Source organism: Pavona decussata, unplaced genomic scaffold (genome assembly GCF_977016875.1).
Source record: "Pavona decussata unplaced genomic scaffold, jaPavDecu1.1 SCAFFOLD_379, whole genome shotgun sequence".
NCBI lineage: Eukaryota > Metazoa > Cnidaria > Anthozoa > Scleractinia > Agariciidae > Pavona > Pavona decussata.
The window spans coordinates 6,786-31,196 of NW_028145753.1; the positions used below are offsets into that span (position 1 = coordinate 6,786).

General features: G+C 40.7%; 2 protein-coding genes across 2 annotated transcripts; both read left to right on the forward strand.

The window, feature by feature from the left end:
* Positions 1–5,130: 5,130 nt before the first annotated feature.
* Positions 5,131–12,542, forward strand: LOC146452141 (uncharacterized). Its single transcript, XM_085098170.1, has 2 exons — positions 5,131–6,272; positions 12,159–12,542. Exon 1 carries the CDS (start codon positions 5,236–5,238, stop codon positions 5,758–5,760), a length of 525 nt encoding a protein of 174 aa, XP_084954296.1. The 5' UTR covers positions 5,131–5,235; the 3' UTR covers positions 5,761–6,272; positions 12,159–12,542.
* Positions 12,543–17,022: 4,480 nt separating this feature from the next.
* On the forward strand, positions 17,023–22,977 carry LOC146452142 (uncharacterized). Its single transcript, XM_085098166.1, has one exon. The coding sequence runs from the start codon at positions 17,023–17,025 to the stop codon at positions 22,975–22,977; it is 5,955 nt and encodes a 1,984-aa protein (XP_084954292.1).
* The last annotated feature ends 1,434 nt before the right edge of the window (positions 22,978–24,411 follow it).

The following is a 24,411-nucleotide window of genomic DNA, read 5'->3' on the forward strand; positions in this document are numbered from 1 at the left end:
GACTGTGTGATTTTCTTTGCAACTTGGTTGGGCTGCGTCAACGACAATTATTATATGGCTGGCTCCGCGAGCAGGCAAGATGACCCAAATCTTGCGCTGTGATTGGCTACCCCAGCGGGCAAGATGCGGATTACCCGTTGCCCGTTGCCCGCCTCTGATCCAATTTTTTTTTTTTTTGTCTCCAACGTAGGAAGGGTTGGCTAAGAAAACACATGAAGCAACTTTAACAAAAAACCCATTAAACGCGCATCTGATCGAATGATTTAAATCATGAATTTTTTCGTATTTTTGTATTAATCGACGTCTTCCGCTTTTATATATTCCGGCAAGAGAGGATGAATCCTCTCTTGATTCTGGGTAATTACAATGTGTATTTTATGCAACAATATGCCTCGCCGCATTCTAATTATTTTAAGAGGCTTTCGTAGAGAGAATCATGCATTATTTTATAGGGAGTGTTACGGTCTACATCATTTATTTACAATTAGGTTATACTTTGCATGGAGATGCTTTGAAGTTTGACTTTAAACCTACAAATAACAAAATCAATGTTGCAACAAATTATTTTTATGACCGTTTTCAACGGCTACTGGTAAAAAAGGATGCCATGCAACTTAAGTTGTTATCCACTTGTCAGAGCTGTGTCGTCCATAATTTCTATAACTTGAGATCCAATGAATTATCGGTAAAACTGGCTATTTTGCAATCTACACATCAGTCGACAGTAATAATACTAGCCTAACTCGAAAACCAGCAGAGATGTCTAACTGTGTTAACTGTGTACTGCTTTTCTGACTTCTCTTATCTTCGAGCAGTAAAGAATTGGGTTTAGAGACGAGTTTAAGTAAACGAGTGTTATCGCAAGTGCCCAAACGATTTCTGCTCTCACACCCCACCATCCTTTAATCATTGTGATTTTAGTAGAAATTATTAACGGAACAAAGCGTACAACCATTGCAAGCTGTACCCACGCTATGCTATAGACAGTCTTCTTGTACTGGGTTATGATTAAGGGATTGTTTTCATTGTCGGGTTGTCCTTGGTGAACATGTTCAACTTGAGTTTGATGTTGTTGTAGTCTGAGATAGATTTTTGTGTAAAAGAACACGGAGATGACCACAGAAAGTACGGCAAGGATGATGGCTAAAATGTTAGCATGTCAACACTCCAAAACCAGAGCAAAAGCCCACACGAGATACCAATAAACCAAAAACATGTTATAACTGCGCAAACACGCCTTAAAGTTACCACTTGTCTGTATCTTACGCCCATTTTTAAGGCAAGGAATCTGTCTACACTTATGGCGGTCGTTGGAGGGCAGATATTCCACACAAAGCGAAAGCTGAAGCATTTTGTATTTCTATAAGATAGTGCCTTATGCTTGAGCTTATAATAATCGTAGCGGCCAATACGTCACTGATGACATAAAGGGGTTGCACAATAAGACCGACGCAAAGATCAGTGACTGCCAGACATCGAAACAGTAGTTTTGTTGGAGGTTGAACAGAAGACACTTTATGGAGTGCAACCAGGATCAGGATATTACCCAGAGATGCGGTGAAGGAAACAAAAATGTTCACAGCTGCAAAAAATACAGCGATACTCTGAAAAACTGTGCTCTCTTGATTGTCTGTCCCGTTTCCTTTCCTAGTAAAGTTCTCCATTTCTAGGAATCTAAGAAAGAGTCCTCGCCAATTGTAAGTGAAATTAAATACCTATATTGTGTTCTGCGTTTACGAATATGTTGTACTTGTAACCAAGTGTTGTATTTTGCAAGAAGTCAGTGATGATGTGTAATAGTTGGGACTGCTAACGTTTCAGTGGACCCACACCTTAGTCGTCCATTTATCTTTAAGTCATGGAAAACCGAAAACAATTGCATCTTTCCGTTTTAATTTCACCAGCTACACAACAGGATTACAGACTAAGGTATAACAACAAAAGATAAATACACGACTAAGGTGTGGGTCCGAACGTTAGCAGTCCCAATTATTACAGATCATCACTGACTTCTTGCAAAATACAACACTTATCAGAGAAAGACCTGTTCTTGGAAACTGTTTAAGTAATTCCAAAACCATTTTAACATCTTGTATGACTTGTGTGCACAGGGCAGACTCTGACCCAATATTTGTATTAAACGTAAAGCGGATTTCCTTAAAATATACATGGAAGCATCTTTTAACGAGAAAATCATTATACACGCTGTAGATATTGGGTTCTTTACATTAAAAAAAAACAGTTTTATAATCAGTTTTAATCATGTCTTCCCGCTGTAACTCTATTTGATGTCACAACACGGACTTATTGAGTATAATTTGCCACAATTAGCCACATTCTGATAAGCTTATCAACCAAAGCAAAAAATGCCTTGAAGGCAAAAGAGCCAAATTATTTACATTGTTTTTATACGAAATTTTTAAAAATTAATGCTCATTTTGAGACGAATACGGCATTTTAAATATCTTTTATCTTATTCATATTTCTTGTTTCATGTATTTCTAAATCATTTCTTATAAGACTTTTATCTTAAGCATAGTTTAAAACGTAACTTAATAAATGTTTTCCTTCAGTGTGCCGACCCTTTGCGACTTGAAAATAGGAACCGAAATGTTTATACCTGTCAAGAATCATAGCGCCTGTTTCCAGCTGTAAGTTTGTGCGTCAAGCACTACCAATTATCTTCTTTCTGTCTCTCTTTTAAATCGACATATGTCCTAACCAAAAAGAAAAAGTGACATTTTGAAGTTAAGTATGTAATTAGTATTTCATACTCTGAAATTTGCATTGAAGACGACATATATCTTCAGTATAGTTTAAACATAAAAAAAAAAAAAAAAAAAAAAATCAAAACTTTTTTTTCAACGTTGCCGTCCCTTTTGGACTTTAAAAATAAGGAACAAATGTTGCTACTTGCTGAGAATCAAGCATCTGTTTCCAGCTGTAGCCTGGTATGTGCCGTCATGCCGTCATCCTACGCCATCGATTCAAACGACGCATTTCCCTCCAAAAAGAAGAAGTGACATTTCAAATTGAACTTTGTGATTAGCGATTCTATTTTACAATCAGAAAATTTTCTACCATTTTAATTCCATGTTGTGAGGAACTTTATTTTGGCAGGAGAATGCAGACACGTGAGAACATTTCGCAACCCGTGCCTACGTTCTTTCACATTCCACTCACAAATGCCACTTCCTACCGGTTTAATCACCCCCCAAATCGCTTTTCAGAAGGGGTACAAACTACGGTACATACATACGGGACTGGCACTAGCTTCCGTCGAGGTCGGACGCACTGTAACGCGCTCCACCGAAATACAGTATGTAATCTCCGTGAGAACCCAATAAACGCTCCGTAAAAACTAAAATCTTAAACTAAGATTTTACCTTACGTTTCCCGTCTTATGTAAGACCACCACCACATTAAATTGAGACGGTGATCATCTTATTTTAACACAGGAGATCTCAAATGGAGACTATCGGAGTCTCAGTTAGTATATAAGATAAAAGATCGTCTTAAATATTGTCTTTAAATCGTCTTCATTTGAGAAGCGCTTATCTTAATCAACATTGAGGCATCTTACTTTAAGAAAGACCAGTCTTAATTATATTTATCTGAGTCGATGGGGTCCTTATTTTAAGACGTTTTTTGGTCTTGTGGAAATTTTAAGACGCCTAAGCAGGCTATAAGATACTGCCATCCTACGTAAGATGCAATACGCCTTAAGCTGGCGACACACCTGGCATTTTATACGACGATCGCAGCGAATTTGATCGCCAGTGAAAATCGCAAGTGATTTTCGCCACCGATTCATGCGGACACACCTGGCGATTTTTTTTCGCCGATCGCGGCGTTGTTCCTGTGATGAACCCGCCCAACCTGACTGATTGACTTTACTGGCAATTCGCAGCGGTAAGCGTAAAAAAATCGCGGGAACGGGCACATTTGGCGAATTTAATCGCCGATATCTGACATGCCAGATATCGGCGATTTAATACGCCGATCTCTACTCTCATCATTTTAGTTCTCGGTAAAAAAAAAAAAAATAAATAAAAAAAGGCTAACTTGGAAGAAATAGAAAATTCCAACACGAAAGGATCCAAATTTTGGAAAGCCCTTCCTGATTGGTTCATTAAAAAAATGCAGACCTCATAGGGAACAGGACTTCTCTTCTGATTGGTTGATTTTGATACAAACTCTGCAGACGCGGAGTCTGGGCTGCAGTCTGGAGCTTTGATTCATCGCAAACTCTCACCTTGTTCAGACTTAAAACAAGCCGTTAATATTTTTCAAGCAGCGGAGAGTGGAGAATTTACAAGAATTTCGAGACAACAACTTCAATATTCAAATGAGAAGACATCCGGACATCAAATACGGTCTAAAGCCTCGGCTAAACGTTGTAACTATACACGAACTTAACCGCATGCACTGCACACTCAGCGGAATGAAAATGGAATGAAGAAATTACTGTCGCTTTCTAAACCGCCTGTTTTTTGAAAACCAAGATGAGTCCTGCAATTCTGCTGCGTCACCGATCAAAGGAATGAGTGTAGTGACAATTCAGACAATCTGCAATGCAAAGTTTATAATTTACGGGACTTTTAAGACCAACAAAACAGTATTTAAATTGCCGCGACCCGACCTCTGTTTTCCTGCGAATTTACGGTAAGCGGATTTGTATAAGTTTTTTTTCATTTCAGATTCGGTTTTAATAAAGTACTATGGATTGAAATTTGTTGTGTTTTCATTGCTGCATGTATCATGTTCAAGCTTAACAGTATTAAACACTCCCTGTTTTTGAATGTAGGTTTAATAGTGACCGTTGCAGTTAGATTGAAGATTTCTTCCTTGCTTCGAAACTTAAATTGAGATTCTACAGCATCTAGAATAAGATTGTTCAAATCTTGAGTTAAGATGAATTTATGACTTACCACAGCACTTTGAATCTAAGAAAAAATCATCTTAATCTAAGACGCCATCATCGTATAAATAAGAAGAAAATCGTCTTATCCTAAGATAAATCGTCTTCAAATGAGATTTAGGCGCTGTCTTACCACAGCACCAGAATTAAGTGTACAAAACGTCTTAAAATAAGATTTTAGTTTTTACGGAGCGGGCAAAAAGCCGGACGAACGACCTACAACCAAGGAAGACTCCAGCCGAAAAAGAAGGAAGCGAAGCAAAGGCTCGCAAACCAGCAATGACGAATGTGAAACATGTAACGGCTGCCAGAACATGGCGGACACGCTCGCCGTAATCAACAGCAAACTCGACAAGTCTTTAGATAGCATCAAAGAAATCGAAGACCTTAAGCAAAAGCAAAGCAACCTTGAAGAAAAGAACAAGGAATTGGAGGCTAGTCTAAACTTTGCTCATGATTCGGTTGAAGCACTAAAGAAGGAGTTACCTATGCAAAATTTAGTAATCAAGGAGCTCAAAGAAGGTGTGAAGTCGCTAACTAATCAAGCAAAGGAAGAAAAGGAAAGGGCTGTTAATCTCGAAAGTCACAGTCGACGTAACAATCTCAATTTCTTCAACATACCAGAGCAAAAGGATGAGTTGTTCGAAAAATCTGAGAAAGTTCTGCGAAGATTTATGGAAGTGGAACTCAAACTTAGTAAGAAAGACGTAAACAATATATCGTTCGAGCGCGTTCATCGTATTGGAAAGCCAAGCTCATCCCATCAAAAGCCAAGACGAATAATCGCTAAGTTCACCTTCCACAAGGACAAAAAAATTTGTCCTATCTCAGAAAGATAGAAATCCCCGGGACACAAATTTCGCAGTTGCCCGCGACTTCCCAAAACAGATTGTCGAGAAAAGGAAACTTCTTGTTCCCATACTGAAAGAGGCTAAGAAGAACGGCGACGACGCAAGGTTAATCTATGATAAGTTGTACATAAATGGACAGTTACACAAGCCTTAGTTCTGTTTTCATGTTGCAAAAGATGTAAAGATTGTTGCGTTCTCTTTTTTTGTACTCGTTTGTTGGGGTGAATTCGCTTCGCAAGGCTTTGCGTTTGGGTTCTCTTTAGTAAAGCTATTGTCTCAGTCAGAACACAAATCGATTTAATTATTTTGTGATCTGAGTCACTCCGGGCTCTCATGTCTAAATTGTGTATCGTGTGCATTGTTTTTTCGTTTGCTTGCTGTCTTTTTTTTTATTTTAAGCCTTTTTTCAGTGATTTCAGGGGTCTCTCAAAAACATCCAACTATTCCCACCGACCTTTCGAAGATTTCACTCACTCATCAGCACATTTCAAGAGCTGTAGGTAGGTGCTTACTATTTATATTATTTTTAGTTAAATGGTTGCGCTGAGTCCTGGGCCATTTCAATTGAAAACACTCTCGTTAAATGTCAGGGGAATTAACCAATCTACCAAGCGAAGAAAACTATTTAGGTGGCTACATCATCAACGCGCGGATTGTTATATTTTTTGCAAGAAACTTACAGCGACAAGAAATGCATAACCTCATGGGAATCTGAATGGGGTGGGACAGTCTATGCCGCCCACGAGAGCAAGCATAGCAAAGGAGTCTTGTTCTTAATTAATCCAAAGTTCGATTACCAAGTGGAAAAGTGTATCAAAGACGGAAACGGAAGATTTATTATCTTAGATCTGAAAGTCGAAAACTCGCATTTTAGTTTGGTTAACATTTACGCCCCAAACGATTCCACGCAACAAGTCAAATTCTTTAAGATTTACAGGGTCTGTTAGCCCCATTTTCTGGAGAGAATATTATTATTGGGGGAGATTTCAACTGCCCGTTGACGTCCACAGACAAAATGGGTGGTAGATCGGTCCACTTCAAACAAAATGTAATTAACGAAATTACAAAACTCTCTTCGTTGTACTCATTATGCGAGGTGTGGCGTAGAAAAAACGGCGACAAACAAGGTTTTTCGTGGCGAGATAAAACTATGAAGGTGCAATGTCGTCTTGATTACTTCTTGATATCAAAAAGGTTATTGAACACTTCCAAACAATTCTTGTCATTGTTCGCTCCCAACACCGATCACTCAGCAGTTGTAACACACTTTCAATCAGAAGAACTTTCTAGAAAAACTGGACCAGGGATCTGGAAGTTCAATTCTGCCCTCCTAAAAGACAATGAGTATGTGAATGGCATTCGCGAATGTGTTCAATTGGCAAAGGTTAAATACAAAGACGTTGAAGACCACCGGCTAAGCTGGGATCTAATCAAAATGGAATTACGAGGCTACACTATGATAATCGCTTTCGCAAAAAATAAAGCGTCAAAACAAAGATCGCGCGAGAAGGACCTGCAAAAACAAATAAATGAAATGCTAGCGAATGCACAGAATTCGCGTAACAACCATTGTTTCTTACTTGAGTTGCATAAGTTAAAAGCTGAATTGAACAGGATTATGGAGCATAACATTAAAGGAACGATATTAAGAAGCAAAGTTAGGTGGTATGAAAAGGGAGAAAAAAACTCAAGATATTTTCTAAATCTAGAAAATCGTGCTCCATGCAAGAAAAAAGTTTCCAAGCTCTTGCTAGAGGGCGGTAACGAAACAAATGAACCAGATTAAATCCTAAAAAAAAAAAAAGTTTTTGTCGAATTTATACAAATCACAAAGCCCCTGCATAGAAAATTCAGACTGTGACATTTTCTTTAATATTGTAGACTTGACTGCGCTGACGGAGCAAATGTCTAGTAGTTGTGAAGGCGTTATCACCGAAAATAAATACTTGTTGGCTCTAAACGAGTTTAAAAATGGCAAATCTCCCGGCTTGGACGGTTTCCCAGATGAATTTTATAAATTCTTTTAGAATGATCTTAGTGAAAACCTGATTCTCAGTCTTAACTATGCTTTTGAGAAAGGCGATTTTTCAATTTGTCAGAAAAGAGGAATAATTTCTCTCCTTCCAAAAAAGAACAAACCTACAAACAATTTAAACAATCTACGTCCAATCTCATTGTTAAACACTGATTACAAAATTGCTGCTAAAGTCTTGGCCAAAAGGCTCGAGAGGGTACTTCCTTCCATTATCAATCCAAATCAAACTGGATACATTAAAGGGAGATTTATAGGTGAAAATATCAGGTTAATTAGCGATATGATTGACTATACCAAGGGAAAAAATATTCCAGGCATCGCCATTTTTCTTGATTTTCGTAAAGCGTTTGACTCCGTCTAATGGGTCTACATTGCCAAGGTGCTTGACGTGTTCACGTTTAAGGATGATTTCAAACGCTGGGTAAAGGTTCTTTACACTGACATATCCAGCTGCGTTATAAACAATGGTTTCGCGTCACCTTTCTTTAAGCTCAAACGTGGCGTAAGACAAGGCTGTCCACTGTCAGGGCTGCTCTTTGTCTTAGCTATAGAACTGCTTGCACTCGCAATAAAGAACGACCCGCTGATACAAGCTATTTCTGTTGGTAAACAAGAAATAAAATTATCGCAGTATGCTGACGATGCGACGGTTTCGTTAGAAACACCTCCTCTGTCGAAGTGCTGCTCCGCCTTCTGCATAAATTTGAAAACTGTTCCGGTCAGGGGGGGCTGGCAGCTATCTTTGATCTTGCCGCTTTTCGGAAAGACATGATCGCCCCAGTAAAGAAATCTGTCAATCATTCGAAAACCGTAACGAGCATGCGCGAAATGCGAAGGATTCATGCGTTCGATTCATGCTAATTTACTGTTAGTATTTTTTTTTTTTTGCGGTTGTACGAAGTTTGAACACTACGATTAATCAAGACCGCTGGAATGAGGTGCAAGCTTTGTTTTAGGCTAGTAGAGCCGTCAGCATTAAAATTGCGAGCGACATGATCTCAGCTGAGCTGAGATTTTACCAGCGAGTGTGTGTGGTGAAGAATATGATTTCTAATGTAGCGAACGATTATGGTTTTCGTCGTCTCAGGAAGATATTGTACGTCGACAAAATAGTAGATTTCAATTTCGATGCTTGTTCAGTTCTGAAGAAACTAGAAGCCACGCAGTGTTTCACGACTGTCATCGCGAAAGCCCAGAGTGTAAGCTTATTTCTCAAGATCGGCTTGGAACTTTAATGTATACGTAAGCTTATTAAAAGTATTTGTCCCACATTTTATGCGTATTAACTGTTGAAAGCGTCGTTACGAATGAAACAGCATGTTTATTCTATGGAATTCTCCCTCTATTTAAATGTTGCGTGACGACAGTTATCCCTGTAAGTTTAATTTTAATGCACAAATGGTTTAAATGCATACACAAGGAAAACGGCTTGAGTCCTTAAGAAATTTTTTAGATAAGAAAATTTTGCAACTGGAAAGGATAGCTTATAAAGATCTCAGAAGAAGATTGCTCAACATTGTTGTGAACAGACCTACCAGGTTTGTACGAGCGGTTGCAAGGGTGTTTGTCTCTTGTCTGTACGGGGAGATTAATTTACGTGAAAAGACATTCAGGTCCTTATTCTCCTGGCAAAAAAAAAAATTGGGAAGTTGAGATCAGTAGCACCGCGTGAACAATGTACTGATACACTGAGATCCTGTAGAAACCACATGCATGTGCAGAAACCTTGGAAGGTACATGTAAATATTATTGTCTTACATGTCACCCTTTAATACAGATGTCCATGACCACCTGTATCGCTATGGTGGTTTTCCCCCATTGGTGGATGCCAAAATGGGGCTACTGGGAATACACCCTAAAACCCAACTGCAAGGGAGATACAGTAACAAATAGATCCCGGGATGGCAAATCAACCATGCTTTCTCTATGTATGAAACAGCCATTTCGAAGAAGACAATCTAAATTATCACCCCTTGATTACTGAAGTGTTTCTAGCAACTCGAGGATTAACCCAGCTGACCACATTACTCTGCAGTATAATTATGTCATCAGCACATGACAATATACATCAGAACTGTAACATATTGTAATACTGTTTAATTGGTACATATTGTGTAACATAGTCAAGTGTAATAAGCATTTTGTAAATTATGCAATTACTGCACATTTTCACACACTTGCACAGTGTAATGACTGGCTGGAGCATTGCTGTTTAGCACCCTGTCTCTTTTAAGTTCCAGATCTCACTCCAGAGGTATGACAGAGAAAATCTAAATGAATGAAAGATAACTTCACCTCTGTCTTTAAAATGATGAGATTTATTACCAAGCATACATACTGAATTCAAAAGTCAATATTTGTGGCTCACTTGGCAAAGTTGAAGAGCAAAGTGCTGCTAACATCACCTCTCAAGTTTTCACCATTTAGAAGAGATTGGAAAAGAAAAATCTGTTGTTGAGAGTATGATAGTAACATTTTAACTTAAGAAAAACAGAAAATTAGATCACCGGAACCTCCACAGTTTGTTGACTCCCAGTGGGTAGTTGCTGTAAAGGGAGGAAATTCTACAGTGTACTTAAATGAAAAAATAGGGAAGGTAACGATAAAGTGGAATGGAGGAAGTCTTACTACCTCTCGCAAGCGTCAATTTCTACAGGAGCTAGTCGTTGGTTACAGTATTTTCGTTTTTCGCCGCAGAATTTGCATCCGTGATCCCTCTTGATGACCAAACTTCAGGTAAAAGAGCGACCGTAACCTTCCTGTTTTGTTTGAACGTCGAATAGCCAAATTGTTTGCGAATCCGCACAGACGCGCCTTCACATAAAATCGCCGCCTTGTTTGTTTATCAAAATATCAGTTCTTAGTCTCGCTCGGCCAAATTTCTTAACTGGGGCGATCATATAAACTCGGATCCAGGCCTCGCTGCTGACCCCCCCTGGTTCCGGTCTAGAAATCAATGCACATAAATCGGAAGCATTATGGTTAGGCTCGTGGAAAGATCGTTGCGACAAACCTTTCGGCTTTAAGTGGCCCAAAGATTCTGTCTATGCCCTGGGAATTCATTTTTCAAACGATGCTAATCTTGTACGCAAGCTTAATTTTTACGTATAACTGGATAGCCTATAAAAAGTCCTTAATAGCTGGAAAAGAAGAAAGTTAACTCTATATGGAAAAATTAACATTATCAAAACTCTTGGCTTATCAAAGCTTATTTTCAACGCTTCAGTTCTTCCCATTCCTGAAAATTTTGCCCATGAAGTAAATAAATTAACATTTAAGTTCCTGTGGGACGTTAACCCTGCGAAAATTAAGAAATCCACTATTATTGGACCTAAAGAGAAAGGTGGACTAAAAATGATAGATTTCGAACACATGAGCAAAGCTTAAAAATGTGTTTGGATTAACAGGTTCACGAACGAAAACAGAGGAGCGTGGAAATTAATTCCCGATGATACAACTGTGCATCTATGAGGTTTCTCCTTCCTGTTGCAATGCAACTATAGAGTTAAAAAACTCGACTTGAAGAATGGACCGACTTCTTACGTAAGACTGTTAGAATTTTGGGAGGAGGTCACACACTTAGCGGGAAAGAGTGATCTTAGTCCAAACGAAACAATCATATGGAACAACAAACACATAAAAATTAACAATACATCTGTGTTTTTCCCAACGTGGTTTCGTAAAGGAGTCCACAAAATAAGAGACCTAATGAGTGACAATGGTAAATTTCTCCCCTTTGAAGTTTTCTGTAGTAGGTTTGACGTTAAAGCCTGCTTTACAACATATTACGGTTTATCCAATTCAATCCGTCAAAATTGGAACAACATCTCCAAAGAATCCCGAGCCCTTGTTGATTTAATTGCTAATTCGCGCACTAACAACTTGAAACTTACCACTGCAAACCTGCTACGTGCTATCGCTGACAGTAAATTTGTGCCCCCTTCATCAGAGCAAAAAATTCTTAATTCAGGTGTCTCCAAAGGAAATCTATCAAAGATATATCTTCTACCTTGGAGAATAACCGAGGAAATTAAATTGCGTATGTTTCAGTTTAAAATTATTCATAATACGGTGTTTACAAAGGACAGGCTTTTTAAAGCAAGTATTGTACAAGACGATAAATGTTTTTTTTGTAAAGAAAATCCTGAGACACTTCTACATCTGCTCTTTCACTGTCCAATTACAGTAGCTTTTTGGAATGATTTTCGGGAATGGTGATTTCGAAACACCCAGATTGAATTCAACCTTATTCTCGCTAATGTTCTATACGGTGTGATAGACAATTCAAAGTTCTGTACGTTGCTAAATTTTGCCCTTCTAGTTGCCAAATTTTATATATATATCGTTGCAGTTTAGACGAGGCACCCCTTTTCTTTCCCGTCTTTGAAACAGAATTACGCGAAAAAGCTCGCATCGAATATGATATTGCCAAGAAAAAAGGTTATCTGAAACACTTTTAGATTAAATGGGAACCACTAATTCGCAACAAATTCATCGAAGACGTGGTTATTTGAGGGACCCCCTGAATCACTTTCCACTACTTTTTTTGTTGTTTTGCTATTTTTGTCGTTTTACTTTCGATCGTTTCTTTTCGCTTACCTGTTCATACTGCAATATTGTAAATAATTAACAATAAATACAAAAACTAGAGGAGTGTGTGGACGGGTTGTTATCTAGATACCTTTTTAGTAGTGCAATGTAAGTGGCTTTTGTACAGTAATGTAAATAATGTCAGTTATAATATTGTATAAAAAAAGTTGGTAGTGAAGATACAGTGTTATTATTGTAAATAGTGTTTTTGTTAGTACCATAGTATACTATAGTATGCTTAAGTACAGTCAGTACTGTAATTATAGCTATCAGTGTAAATCAGTGTTAGCAGTGTTTAATATTGTATTAGCAGTGTTACATTATGCTAATAAAAATAAAAAAAAATAAATAAATAAAAAAAAAATTAAAAAAAATGCATACGGGAATTTTTAAATCCAACATGGTTGCAGTCTTGGTAAATGGTTCCGAGACATGGCCATTGACAAAATCCGGTTGAAAGCATGACAAGCTCGACACTTTCTGACACAAATGCCGTCGGAGAATCTTCAGGATGTATTGGCCGATAAAGACGAGCAACAAAGAAGTGTGAATTAACGGAGGCAAAAGAGACAGAGCTCATCAGTATTCTAGTGAAAAACAGGCGTTGATTGATTAATCATTTGTTGCGAATGAAGAAAGACGAGACGCCACTCACCACCCTCACGTGCGCTTCAGAAGGCAGGAAAAGAAGGTGGCGTTGATAGAGAGTTAAAGGTGCGCAGTGGAGAAAGATCTGGGTAAGTTTAAGATCTTGGGCTGAGGTATCCATTGTTGTGCGGGACACAGAGATCAATGGAATGAATTAACTACTTGCTCCATTCCCCATAGAAGGGAGAAGGAACTGCTGTCGAAATAACGTTTATTTATTTATTTATTTTTATTTAATTGCTTTGTTAAAAATTGTCTGGTTGCTATGTTAAACTTAGGCAATTTAAATGTTGCGGTTCTTTTTTACGAGGTCACGGAGGAATTTTTTAAGCGAAACATTATGAGGCGTACAACAGGAATTTCATTTAGAAAAGTTTATAAACAGCGTTTGTCGGCAAAACAAAGATGATGGAAGGCATGTGTAACTAGATCTGCTAAAAAAAACTCTTAGTTAAACTAACATATCTTACGTTTCCGGTTTTTCCTGTTTCTACTTGAAAACCAGGTAAAAAGAGAATTGAGCAGAAATCCCATGACAGCCCGCGCAGAGATCCACGAATCTGCTGTCCTCAAACGGGGATATTTTGGATAAAAACACTGTAATTCTTAAATACGCCTGAAAATGCATGCTTTTAACTCCAATTAAGCCTGTATTTCGACTTGATTGAACTCTAAGTGGATTTAAGTCGGTCATTGGCTTTTATGTTGTCTTAAACATCGTTCCGTTTGCAGGTGAACCCGATATTACAGGGCACCGAGCAGCGGTCTATACCACTATTGTGGCCTCTTGGTGTAAGGTGCATGAAAATTCGCCTGGTTTTGTTTTTGCTATTAACTTCATTACTTAAATTTGCAGATCGTATATCTCTAACAATGACGATGCATTTTATTCCCACTAATTCATACTGGAATAAACTTATTCTGTTTTTACGATGTATAGGATATCAAAATTGTCGCCAAGTGTATCGACTGAACGAGCAAGCAAAACGTTTACAAGTCTAATAATACAACAGTTCAATTTTAAACTTGACTGTGCTGAGTTCCCGCCCTAAATAACAAGTCCAAGTTTTTATCACCACTTTAGAGGACCACTGTATGTGACGGTGGCTCCTTTTGTTACTGCGCATGCGTTCTATGCATCTTGGAATAGAACAAAAACTCGGGTACACAGGTTTTTTTTGCGTGGATTATGACTGTGCGGGATAAGGATATCTTAGCAAGGGCTACTGGAATTCAGAGGGAAAATTTGGGGTAACCACGCATGTTTAAGAGACAAGTAAACTTAGGAAAAAATTCCATACATTGTTAACCATTTTATTTTTTTTTTTTTTTAAATAATCCTGATCTGGACCTGGTAGTTGGGTTCGTTAGAAATAAAATTGAAAAATGCATTTTTTTTTAATTAACGTTTTTTTTTTTCAATCATTTGTAATTATATATGTCTTCTTCTTTTATATTTGTATTCTGGGTAGAATGTGTTTCGTAGAGCGCTCAATTCGTTTGATTGAAGAGCAATGTATAATTCTTCACAGAAGTTCAGGCTTCAGGAGTTTTCGTCGTTTATTGCGACAATACTGTTTCGTATGGTCCGAAGTTATCGGACCACACTCATCAGGCAATTTTTAACGACTGTCTTTTCAAATAACAGGCTGGCAGTAAAATATGGGTGGTTACTATGGAGCTGCGTTACATTCAGTAGAGAATCTAGGTAACAGATGCGTTACTCTAAAGTTCTGCAATACATATCTCTTTCTGTGGGGGCACGAACTCGCTAGCTCGTTTCGCCTGTTCAGGCTACACAGCTCTTTTTTACAGATGATTATGAATTTCCCAAAAAGACAAAGATTACATTTTTTGTTAGCGTCGCTGTATGGTTTATATTTCTTTAAAACTTTCCATTTAATCCGAAAAGGTTTATTGCTGTCTTGCAAAGTCCAAACATGTTCCGGCTAATTACATCTATGTTCCGGCTAATTACATGTCTTAATGTGTATTTTGTGACACAATATGCCTCGCCGCATTCTAATTATTTTAAGAGGCTTTTGAGGAGAAACCATGCAAAACAGTGCAAAGTGCTACAGTCTCCATCACGGATTTACAATTGCCTTATATTTGCATGCAGATGCGTTGAAGTTTAACTTTAAAGTTACAAACAAAAAAACAACAACTACTGGTAAAAAAGATATCATGCAACAGAAGTTCTAATTGCCTCGTTAGAGCCCTGTCGTCCATTTCCATCGTCTTTAATTTTACTTTACATGACTTTGGTTAGAAGTGAAGTTGTCTCAAATGTGTACGTCTGTCTCATTTTCTAATGGATGTAATTCAGTAAATGTTGAGTAAATGAGTTATTTTCTTCCTTTGCGCAAACAAACTTTAATTTTGTATGCATATAAATCCATTTTTTCTTGGAGCAAATGTGCGTTCTTAATCACATTTACTTCCGAAGTAAAGCTGTCTTAAGTTTGCATTTGTTTCTCACATTTGCTGCAGTGTTCAGTGTTGAGTAAAATCTGTAAATGTCGTGCAAACATGAAGTTTGATTTATGTGGAAATGTGACCAAAGTGAAGCAACTTTAACGAAAAACCCATAAAACACGCGTCTGATCGCATGATTTTAATCATGATATATTTCGTACTTTTATATTAGTCAACGTGTTTTTAATCACTTTTTATTATGTTTTCCGCTTTTGTATACTTCGGCTAATTACAGTATGTATTTCATGTCACAATATGCCTCGCCGCATTCGATTTGTTTTAAGGGGCTTTCGTGGAAAAAACCACGCAAAATAATATCGGAGGTGCTACAGTCTACATCACTTTACAACTTGGTTATATTTTACATGCAGACGTCTTAAATTTTTTTATACAATAAACAGTGTAAAACTCGCGTTTTGATTGGTCTAGAGGAGTGTGTGATTAGAGTATAGACGCACGAATGACGTCACGAGCTACCAAATTCAGAAATTCAATTGAGAGACACTTGAATAATCAGTCGAGTTGTAAAAATTTCCAAAAATCGTTGCTTTTTTTTTTTTTTTAAAGTAACAAGGTGCTTGATGCTAAGCTCCGAATTAACCGCAGAGAAGGAAAGGAAAACGTAAAACACAAGCCAATAATTGAGGCAGCTGACCTCGTACGAGTCTAGTCCAGTGAGTTCACCTCCATGAATACTCCATCAGGTCTTCAGCGAAGAGTGTGGTTTTTTATCTCCCTTTACTGGTGCAGAAGAGGGCGCGAAGGTCAAAGAATACTGATTCGCTCCAGTTTCGAGTTTTTTAAAGACGGTGAAGGACGCGAATTCGTAGTGATGACGCACGACGAAGCAACCAAGAATCATCCCGGGGGCGAAACCGACAAGCAGACAAGTGAAAGAGAAACCTGGCTGTACAGCACGGGAAAACCCGACGATGCCTTCGCCTCCGTCAAACAGTACGTGTAGGATCTATTCGTACTTTGCAAGTATTGCGGGCCTGCTTTCCCATAATTCTTCAGTAGCGCCTTTGTTTTGTTTTTTTTTCACTTGCCATGTGCTCTATCGGAAAGTTTATATCAGAGGTTATATTTATCGGTGCATTTTGCTTCTTTTACCGGGATTCTCTTACTGTATGAGGTAAACAACTTGTATTTTTGTTTATTTGCATTTATTTCGTTTATTTAGCTTCATTTCGTTTCGGTATCACTCTAGTTACCGCTATTTTTGTTTTTATTTTAGAACCGCGCGCTTGTGTATGTTTATAAAACTCGTGTGTATCTCATCAGTAAAAGATTAAATCTTCTGTTCAATAAGCTAATTGGAGCTTATACAGTTCTCATACATCGAGATGACGAAGAAAGGAAAGATTAAAGCGAAGAAGTCTCCGACAAATTCCAAGAAAGCGAAGAAATCAACGCCACAACATCAAGCTGAACTCGAAGATTCACAGGATGACGATTATCATGCGTCAGATGATCACGAGCTTACTGTGGCCGAAGGAATGTCTCATGTGGTTTATTCTAAAGAGACGCCCGTAGAACAGAATATAAACATGCATCCTTCTCCAGAAAACTCTCCTCCTAACGTCGACAACGGTCAGAAGTCGGAATTAGCCGAAACTTCGAGTGGTACAACAGTTCCAGCGGCAGTTTCCGTTTCTCAGCCTTCTCCACTACAACAGATTTCAAGTGTTTCAGTACGACAGGAGACTTCGAGTGGTGTTTCTTCTCTTCAGAATCCGTATGGTCAACAATTAACTCCTTTAGCGCCGACATTTGTACCGCGAAATTACGCTAACACATTCTCGGGCAAGCCCGATCCTGCCCGCGGGACTTTGCATAGCTCAGTAGATAGCGAAGGAAGCTTTCGTTACCAGACGCCCGCGAGCGGAGAGGAAAATAAACGTAACCTTGATGAGTCAGAATGGTCCAAGCGATTGCGGGCTCTTGAGGAGCAAGAACTGGCCGAAAGGGCGGCTCTGGATAAGCGTATGAAGGAAGCCAGGGAGAAATTGGAAATTGAAATGAATCGTGCCATCCAAGAACGCGAAATTATGCGCAAAAAACAGGAAATAAAACGCCAACAGGAAGAGTTACGACGGCTCGAAGAAAACTTAGGGATGAGTGAAAGCGGGAATTCAGAGTCTGTAACGCCAACAGAACCCCTTCCCAGCATGCATCAGTACAAGACAGGCCACCAATCAACAATGTTAGGTAGTCAGCAATTGAGGAATCTGTCAAGGAGACAAGGGAACACTATGAATGGAGTAGGTGCTCATTTCCTCGCCCAGAGAGAATGCACAGAGTTGAAACAAACAGAATCAAGAACACAAGAGGGTCCTTTACCAAGCTTATACCAGAACGAGGCATGTGAACACTCAACAGTTCCGAGCAGTGCTCAGCAATTACAGAGTCTGTTGGAAAGACAGCAAAACACAATGGACGAAGTGGTGCGGGGTCTTCGTATGCCTCAGAGAGAATACATGAGCTTCAGTGGCGAACCCCATATCTTCCCTTTGTTTATGCGAAACTTTGAGGTGAATGTGGAAAGTAAGGAGGAAAATGATGCGGATCGCCTAAGCTACCTCGTTCAGTATTGCAGAGGAAAGGCACGGGAAGCTATTGAACACTGTATTATGATGCGCCCTGAAGAAGGTTACAAACGTGCGAAGGAGATTTTACAGAGGAACTTTGGCCGAACCCATGTAGTGACTAGGGCATTCCTAGAAAAGGTAGTCAGTGGGCCTCCGATTCGAAGTCCTGATCCGGAAGTATTGTCCCAGCTGGCTCGTGACATGGAAACATGCCTCCTTGGGTCTACCCAGTTAGGACACACAAGTAATCTAAACTCAATGGATACACTGGGAAAGATTGTGGCCCGCCTTCCAATTCATCTCAGGGCAAAATGGGCAGAGAAGGCCAATCAGTTGTATGAATCTCAGATCACACCAACATTCTCCCACCTTACAGAGTTTGTACAAAGCCGTGCTGCTGTAGCCAACACCTACTTTGGCCAAATAGTCAACCCAAAGTTGGAGTCGTCTAGAGGCTTCAAATCATCATCCAAGGGCAAAACTGGCCTCTCCAACCATGGCATGACCTTAGCCATGCTTGGCAGCGACCTCCCGCAGGGCAGCAATGAGAGGAAACCCTTTAAATGTGTCCTTTGTTTGGGCAGCCATCATCTCGAGCGTTGCCACAAGTTCAGAGAATTGACACTCCGTCAGCGACAGGACCTCGTGGATGAGAAGAGGGTGTGCAGTTCATGTCTCAGCCCAGGACACTTTGTAAAGAAATGCCGGGTTGCAAGGATGTGTGGGGTTGAACGTTGCCAAAGGAGACATCATCCTTTGTTACATTCATCTGATCCAGTTCAAAACAACACAAACAGTTCAGAGCTTAACTCGAGGAGTGCTTCTCAGGTCCAAACCCCTTCTCCTGGAGGCTGTCCTCACAATGATGCTACCAGTGTAAGTGCAACAAGTAATGCGGCTTCAAGCTGTGGTCGTGTTGGACTCCAAGTGGTTCCTGTAAAAGTCAGTTCACCATACAGCAATCGCATCATTGAAACTTACGCCTTTCTGGACAGCGGCTCGAACACCACCATGTGCCTGAGTAGTTTAGCTAAAGAGCTAGAGGCAGACTGTACACCAGTAGAGTTCACATTGTCTACGGTCTCGGGAACTCAACGTAAAGAAGGCCAACAGCTATGCCTCGACGTAGTTGGTGTTGCTACAGGGAAGGGAGTGCGCTTAGAGAAGGTCTGGACTACAGAAACATTACCGGTTACAGAGAGAAGCATTCCGACAAACAAGGATGTAATGGACTGGCCACATCTTAGAAACATTGACATTGCAGATCTTGTAGACAAGAAAGTAACTATTCTGATCGGAAGTGATGTGCCGGAAGCTTTGTGCCCTCTTGAAGTACGCACTGGGAAAATTGGCCAACCGCATGCAGTGCGAACGTTACTAGGATGGACTGTTATGGGACCACTGAAGGGAAGGAGGGATGAAGGTGCCCATGTGAATTTCATCCACGTTGACCAGTCACTGGGCTGCACTGAGTCGGTGAAGGGCATGAATCCAATCCAGCTTCAGCTAGAACGCCTCTACAATGCGGATTTCAGTGAATGTACAGCTGACTTGAAGGAGTGCCTTTCTGTAGAGGATCGTCGAGCCAGATCTATTATGGACAGCTCTGTGAAAATGGTGGGTGGCCATTATGAGATTGCGCTTCCCTGGAAATGCGACACCCCATACTTACCAAACAACAGGTCCATGGCAGAAAGGAGACTACAATTGTTAAAAAGGCGGCTGAAAAGGGATCCTAAGCTCCTTGAAAGCTACAAAGAAACTATGGGAGACTACCTTGCTAAGGGCCATGCCAGGAGGATTACCACAGATGAGCCAGTTTATAGTGACCATGTTCCTGTTTGGTATTTACCACACCACCCTGTTGTACATTCCCAAAAGGCGGGAAAGGTCAGGATCGTGTTTGACTGTGCGGCGAAGTTTCAGAACACATCTTTAAATGATCAGCTCCTACAGGGCCCAGACTTCACAAACTCACTCGTGGGAGTACTGCTAAGGTTCCGGGAAGAAAGAGTTGCCCTGATGGCGGACGTCGAGAAAATGTTTCACCAGGTTAAAGTTAAACCTGAGGATTGCGAAGCCTTACGGTTCCTGTGGTGGCCAGGAGGGGACATCGACCAGGAGCCAGTCGACCACCAAATGGTTGTTCATCTCTTTGGAGCAACATCATCTCCGAGTTGTTGCTCATATGCTCTTAGAAAGACGGCTGAAGACAACCTAGGGGACTTCAGCAAGAACACTATGGAGACTGTCCGCAACAATTTTTATGTGGATGATTGTCTTAAGTCTCTTGCCATGAAGGAGGAAGCGGTCAAACTTGTTGATGAGCTCCCTGTGTTATTAGCTCGTGGTGGCTTTCGACTGACTAAGTGGGTCTCTAATGAGAAGAGCGTCATGCATCATGTACCTACCAGTGAACGAGCATCCACAGTGGACCTAAACTTGGAAAGGCTACCAACAGAAAGAGCCCTAGGAGTTGAGTGGAATGTGGAGGAAGACAGTTTTGGATTTCGAGGTGGCACGGTTAAAGCAGAGACCAGGAGGGGGATCTTATCATATGTTGCTTCAGTCTATGACCCCCTTGGCTTGGCTGCACCTATGGCATTACCAGCTAAACTTATTCTTCAAGAACTTTGTCGTCTTGGTCATGGCTGGGATGAGGAACTCCCAGAACAAGTGTTAAAACCATGGAAAGCTTGGGAGAGTAGCTTTCATGTGTTGCCTTCTGTGAAGATACCCAGGTGTTACAAACCAGTAGAATTCAAAGGTATTAAGAGCATCGAGCTTCACCACTTTGCGGACGCCTCTGTGAGTGGATATGGGACTGCATCATATTTACGCTTCACAGACGTTGAGGATCGTATCCACTGTAGCTTGGTCATGGGGAAGTCCAGGGTGGCCCCACTGAAAACAGTCACTGTACCAAGGCTGGAACTGACTGCAGCCACTTTGGCTGTAAAGGTTGACAAACAACTTCTCGAAGAATTGCAGTTACCCCTCAACGATGTTGTGCTGTGGACGGATTCCACAGTTGTGCTACGATACTTGAGGAACACTACAAGGAGGTTCCAGACCTTTGTAGCCAATAGATTGCAGCTGATTCATGATTCCACAACACTGTCCCAGTGGAGGCATGTACCAACGCACCTGAATCCTGCTGATCTGGCATCCAGAGGCATCCATGAATTAGGCCGGCAACAGATGCGCTTCTGGTTCAGAGGACCTCAGTTTCTATGGGAAGAAGAACGTAAGTGGCCAGAACAACCATCCGATTTACCTGAGGTTGAAGAAACAGACGCAGAGGTAAAGAAAGGAACTGCTCGGGTTGGTGCCATGGTTGTCTCTGATGGGAAACCCCCGGAAACTCTTAGTCGTCTTATCAACCGACCCTCATGTTGGTACAAGTTGCAGAAGTCGGTAGCGTGGTTGTTGAGGTTCAAGAAGTATTTGCTGTTTCAGTCGAGGAAGTCCTCTCATCGTCAAACTTCGTTGAGCAGTGGGCCGTTGGAGGTCAAAGAAATCGTTGATGCATCGGAAGAAATTGTTAGGTTGGTCCAAAGGGATTGTTGTATGCTTGATCCATTCACTAAAAGGAGTGCGAACCAGCTGGCCAAGCTGAATCCGTTTGTGGAAAGGGGCGTCGTTAGGGTTGGTGGTCGCCTGGAAAACACACCGTTGAGCGGCGAGCTGAAGAACCCTGCAATTCTGCCGTCAGACCATCACGTAACAAGGCTTATTGTACGTCATCTGCACGAATCAAACGGTCATTCTGGAACTAATCAAACCTTGGCTGCTGTCCGTCAACAGTATTGGATCATCAAAGGCCCAAGCACAGTAAAGCGGATTGTCAGTGGATGCATACCATGCCGTCGTCGGAACCAAAACCCTGGAACCCAGATCATGGCTCCACTTCCTGCGGCTCGGGTGACTCCAGGAATGCCACCATTCTCATCTGTTGGCATAGATTATTTTGGTCCCTTGAAGGTGAAATGGAGACGAGGAACTGCAAAGCGCTATGGCTGCATATTCACTTGCCTAGCCATCAGAGCAATACACATTGAGATCTCCCAGGACCTTTCAACGGATTCACTCATTCAAGCAGTGTGCCGATTTGTAAGCAGACGGGGCCCCCCAAGAGAACTATTTAGTGATAATGGTACAAACTTCAAGGGTGCTGAAGTTGAAGTCAAACAAGCCTTGCAAGCTTGGAACCAAGAGAGAATCAGAGATCAAATGAGGGCTAAAGGCATCGATTGGCACTTCTCTCCCCCAAGCGCCAGTCACACAGGTGGTGTGTGGGAACGCATGATCAGATCTGTCAGAAAGCACTTGCATGCTCTTATTGGGAATCGTTTGGTTGACGATGAGACTTTACTCACTGTTAGTTGCGAGACGGAGAAAATAGTGAACGATCGCCCTCTCACCCGTCAGTGTGATGACCATCGAGACCCCTCTGCTCTAACGCCTAACACTTTGCTTCTATGCTATAGGAACCCATGTGGCCCTGCAGGTGATGTACCAGTGGTGCACAACCCTAAGCCCAGTGAGAGGTGGAAACAAGCTCAAACTATAGCCGACATGTTTTGGGCAAGGTGGATCAAAGAATACATTCCCACGCTTCAAGAGAGGCAGAAGTGGCTTTACCCCAAACGGAATTTAGCAGTAGGAGACCTTGTCTTAATTGTAGACGAAGGGTCACCGCGAGGCCGTTGGCCACTAGGTTTGGTTGAGGAAGTCTTTCCAGATTCAAAGGGAAATGTCAGACAAGTTGTTGTACGTACAGCCAGTGCAAAGCGCTTTCGGCGTGATGTTAGGAAACTCTGCCTCCTGGAAGGAGACCTGTTGCGTCCTGAACCCATTTAAGAGTGATTGACCAAGAAAAGGTGTTTCAAGTTAACTGTGATCGGATGTGTCCAAAACGAACAAACAAAATGGATAGTCGAATTTGTCGTAGGTTTAGTCACCACTGAACTCGCCCTTTGGTGATTATTTTTTCTACTTGGCATGCGGGCCAAAAGAGTGATATGGATTGTTATTTACATTGAATAAGTCTGCGGTGGACAGATGAACATAGATCCTTGTGTATTTAAAGGCCACTAGCTTATCTAGTTGGTCTTTCGGGGCCGGTGTAGGATCTATTCGTACTTTGCAAGTATTGCGGGCCTGCTTTCCCATAATTCTTCAGTAGCGCCTTTGTTTTTTTTTTTTTTCACTTGCCATGTGCTCTATCGGAAAGTTTATATCAGAGGTTATATTTATCGGTGCATTTTGCTTCTTTTACCGGGATTCTCTTACTGTATGAGGTAAACAACTTGTATTTTTGTTTATTTGCATTTATTTCGTTTATTTAGCTTCATTTCGTTTCGGTATCACTCTAGTTACCGCTATTTTTGTTTTTATTTTAGAACCGCGCGCTTGTGTATGTTTATAAAACTCGTGTGTATCTCATCAGTAAAAGATTAAATCTTCTGTTCAATAAGCTAATTGGAGCTTATAGTGCGTGTCAAAGCTGAACCCACTGTGCAACGCTTTCTTCCAACGACCGCGATCTCGAATCCGTAGCGGTACCAAGCCGCTGGGCGTCAATTCCCTCGCAAAATGATGAAGTCAATTTCCACAGGCTGCAATCTTTCAAAGATTTACACCAACCACTGGCTCCAGTCACAAGTACCACAACAAACCAGATTGCCGTCGACGCTCCTTCTCCATGAATGCATTTCCTTCGGAATTTTTCAGCTCTTGCAACATTGGAAACGTCCATGTTTGCCTGGGATCTAAACCCAACCAAGGGGAAAGGTAAACTGAACTTGATTGAAGCCAGACCGATTCATAAATCGACGATTTTTATTGGCTTTTGGTGCCGAACTTTCGCTTCACGCTGGATTCGAATGAAAGATTGCAATTTTGCATAAATTAAGTTGACAGATTATTCACTAATCACAACACGTGTTAGCTTTAAATTAGCCAATAGGCGTACTCTCTTTGTATATATTATAAATGACTTAATAAAAATCAATTTTTGCCCCTCATTCCACGCGCAAATCGTCGACATGAAGATTTTCGAAAACGTGCCCAATATTTCGTACGGACCCATATCCAAACAATGTATAAAACCCTGATAACGCACAGAGGACGTCAAAACGTGGTGAGAACGTCAGTAACGCTACTCGCCTAGGGCTTGTAGCGTACTTCTTTGTTCACACCACGTTTTGACGCCATCTGTGCGTGATCAGAGTATACACGCACGGCTAAATAGAATCTATTTGTTAAACTTTAAACCTACAAATAAAAAAAATA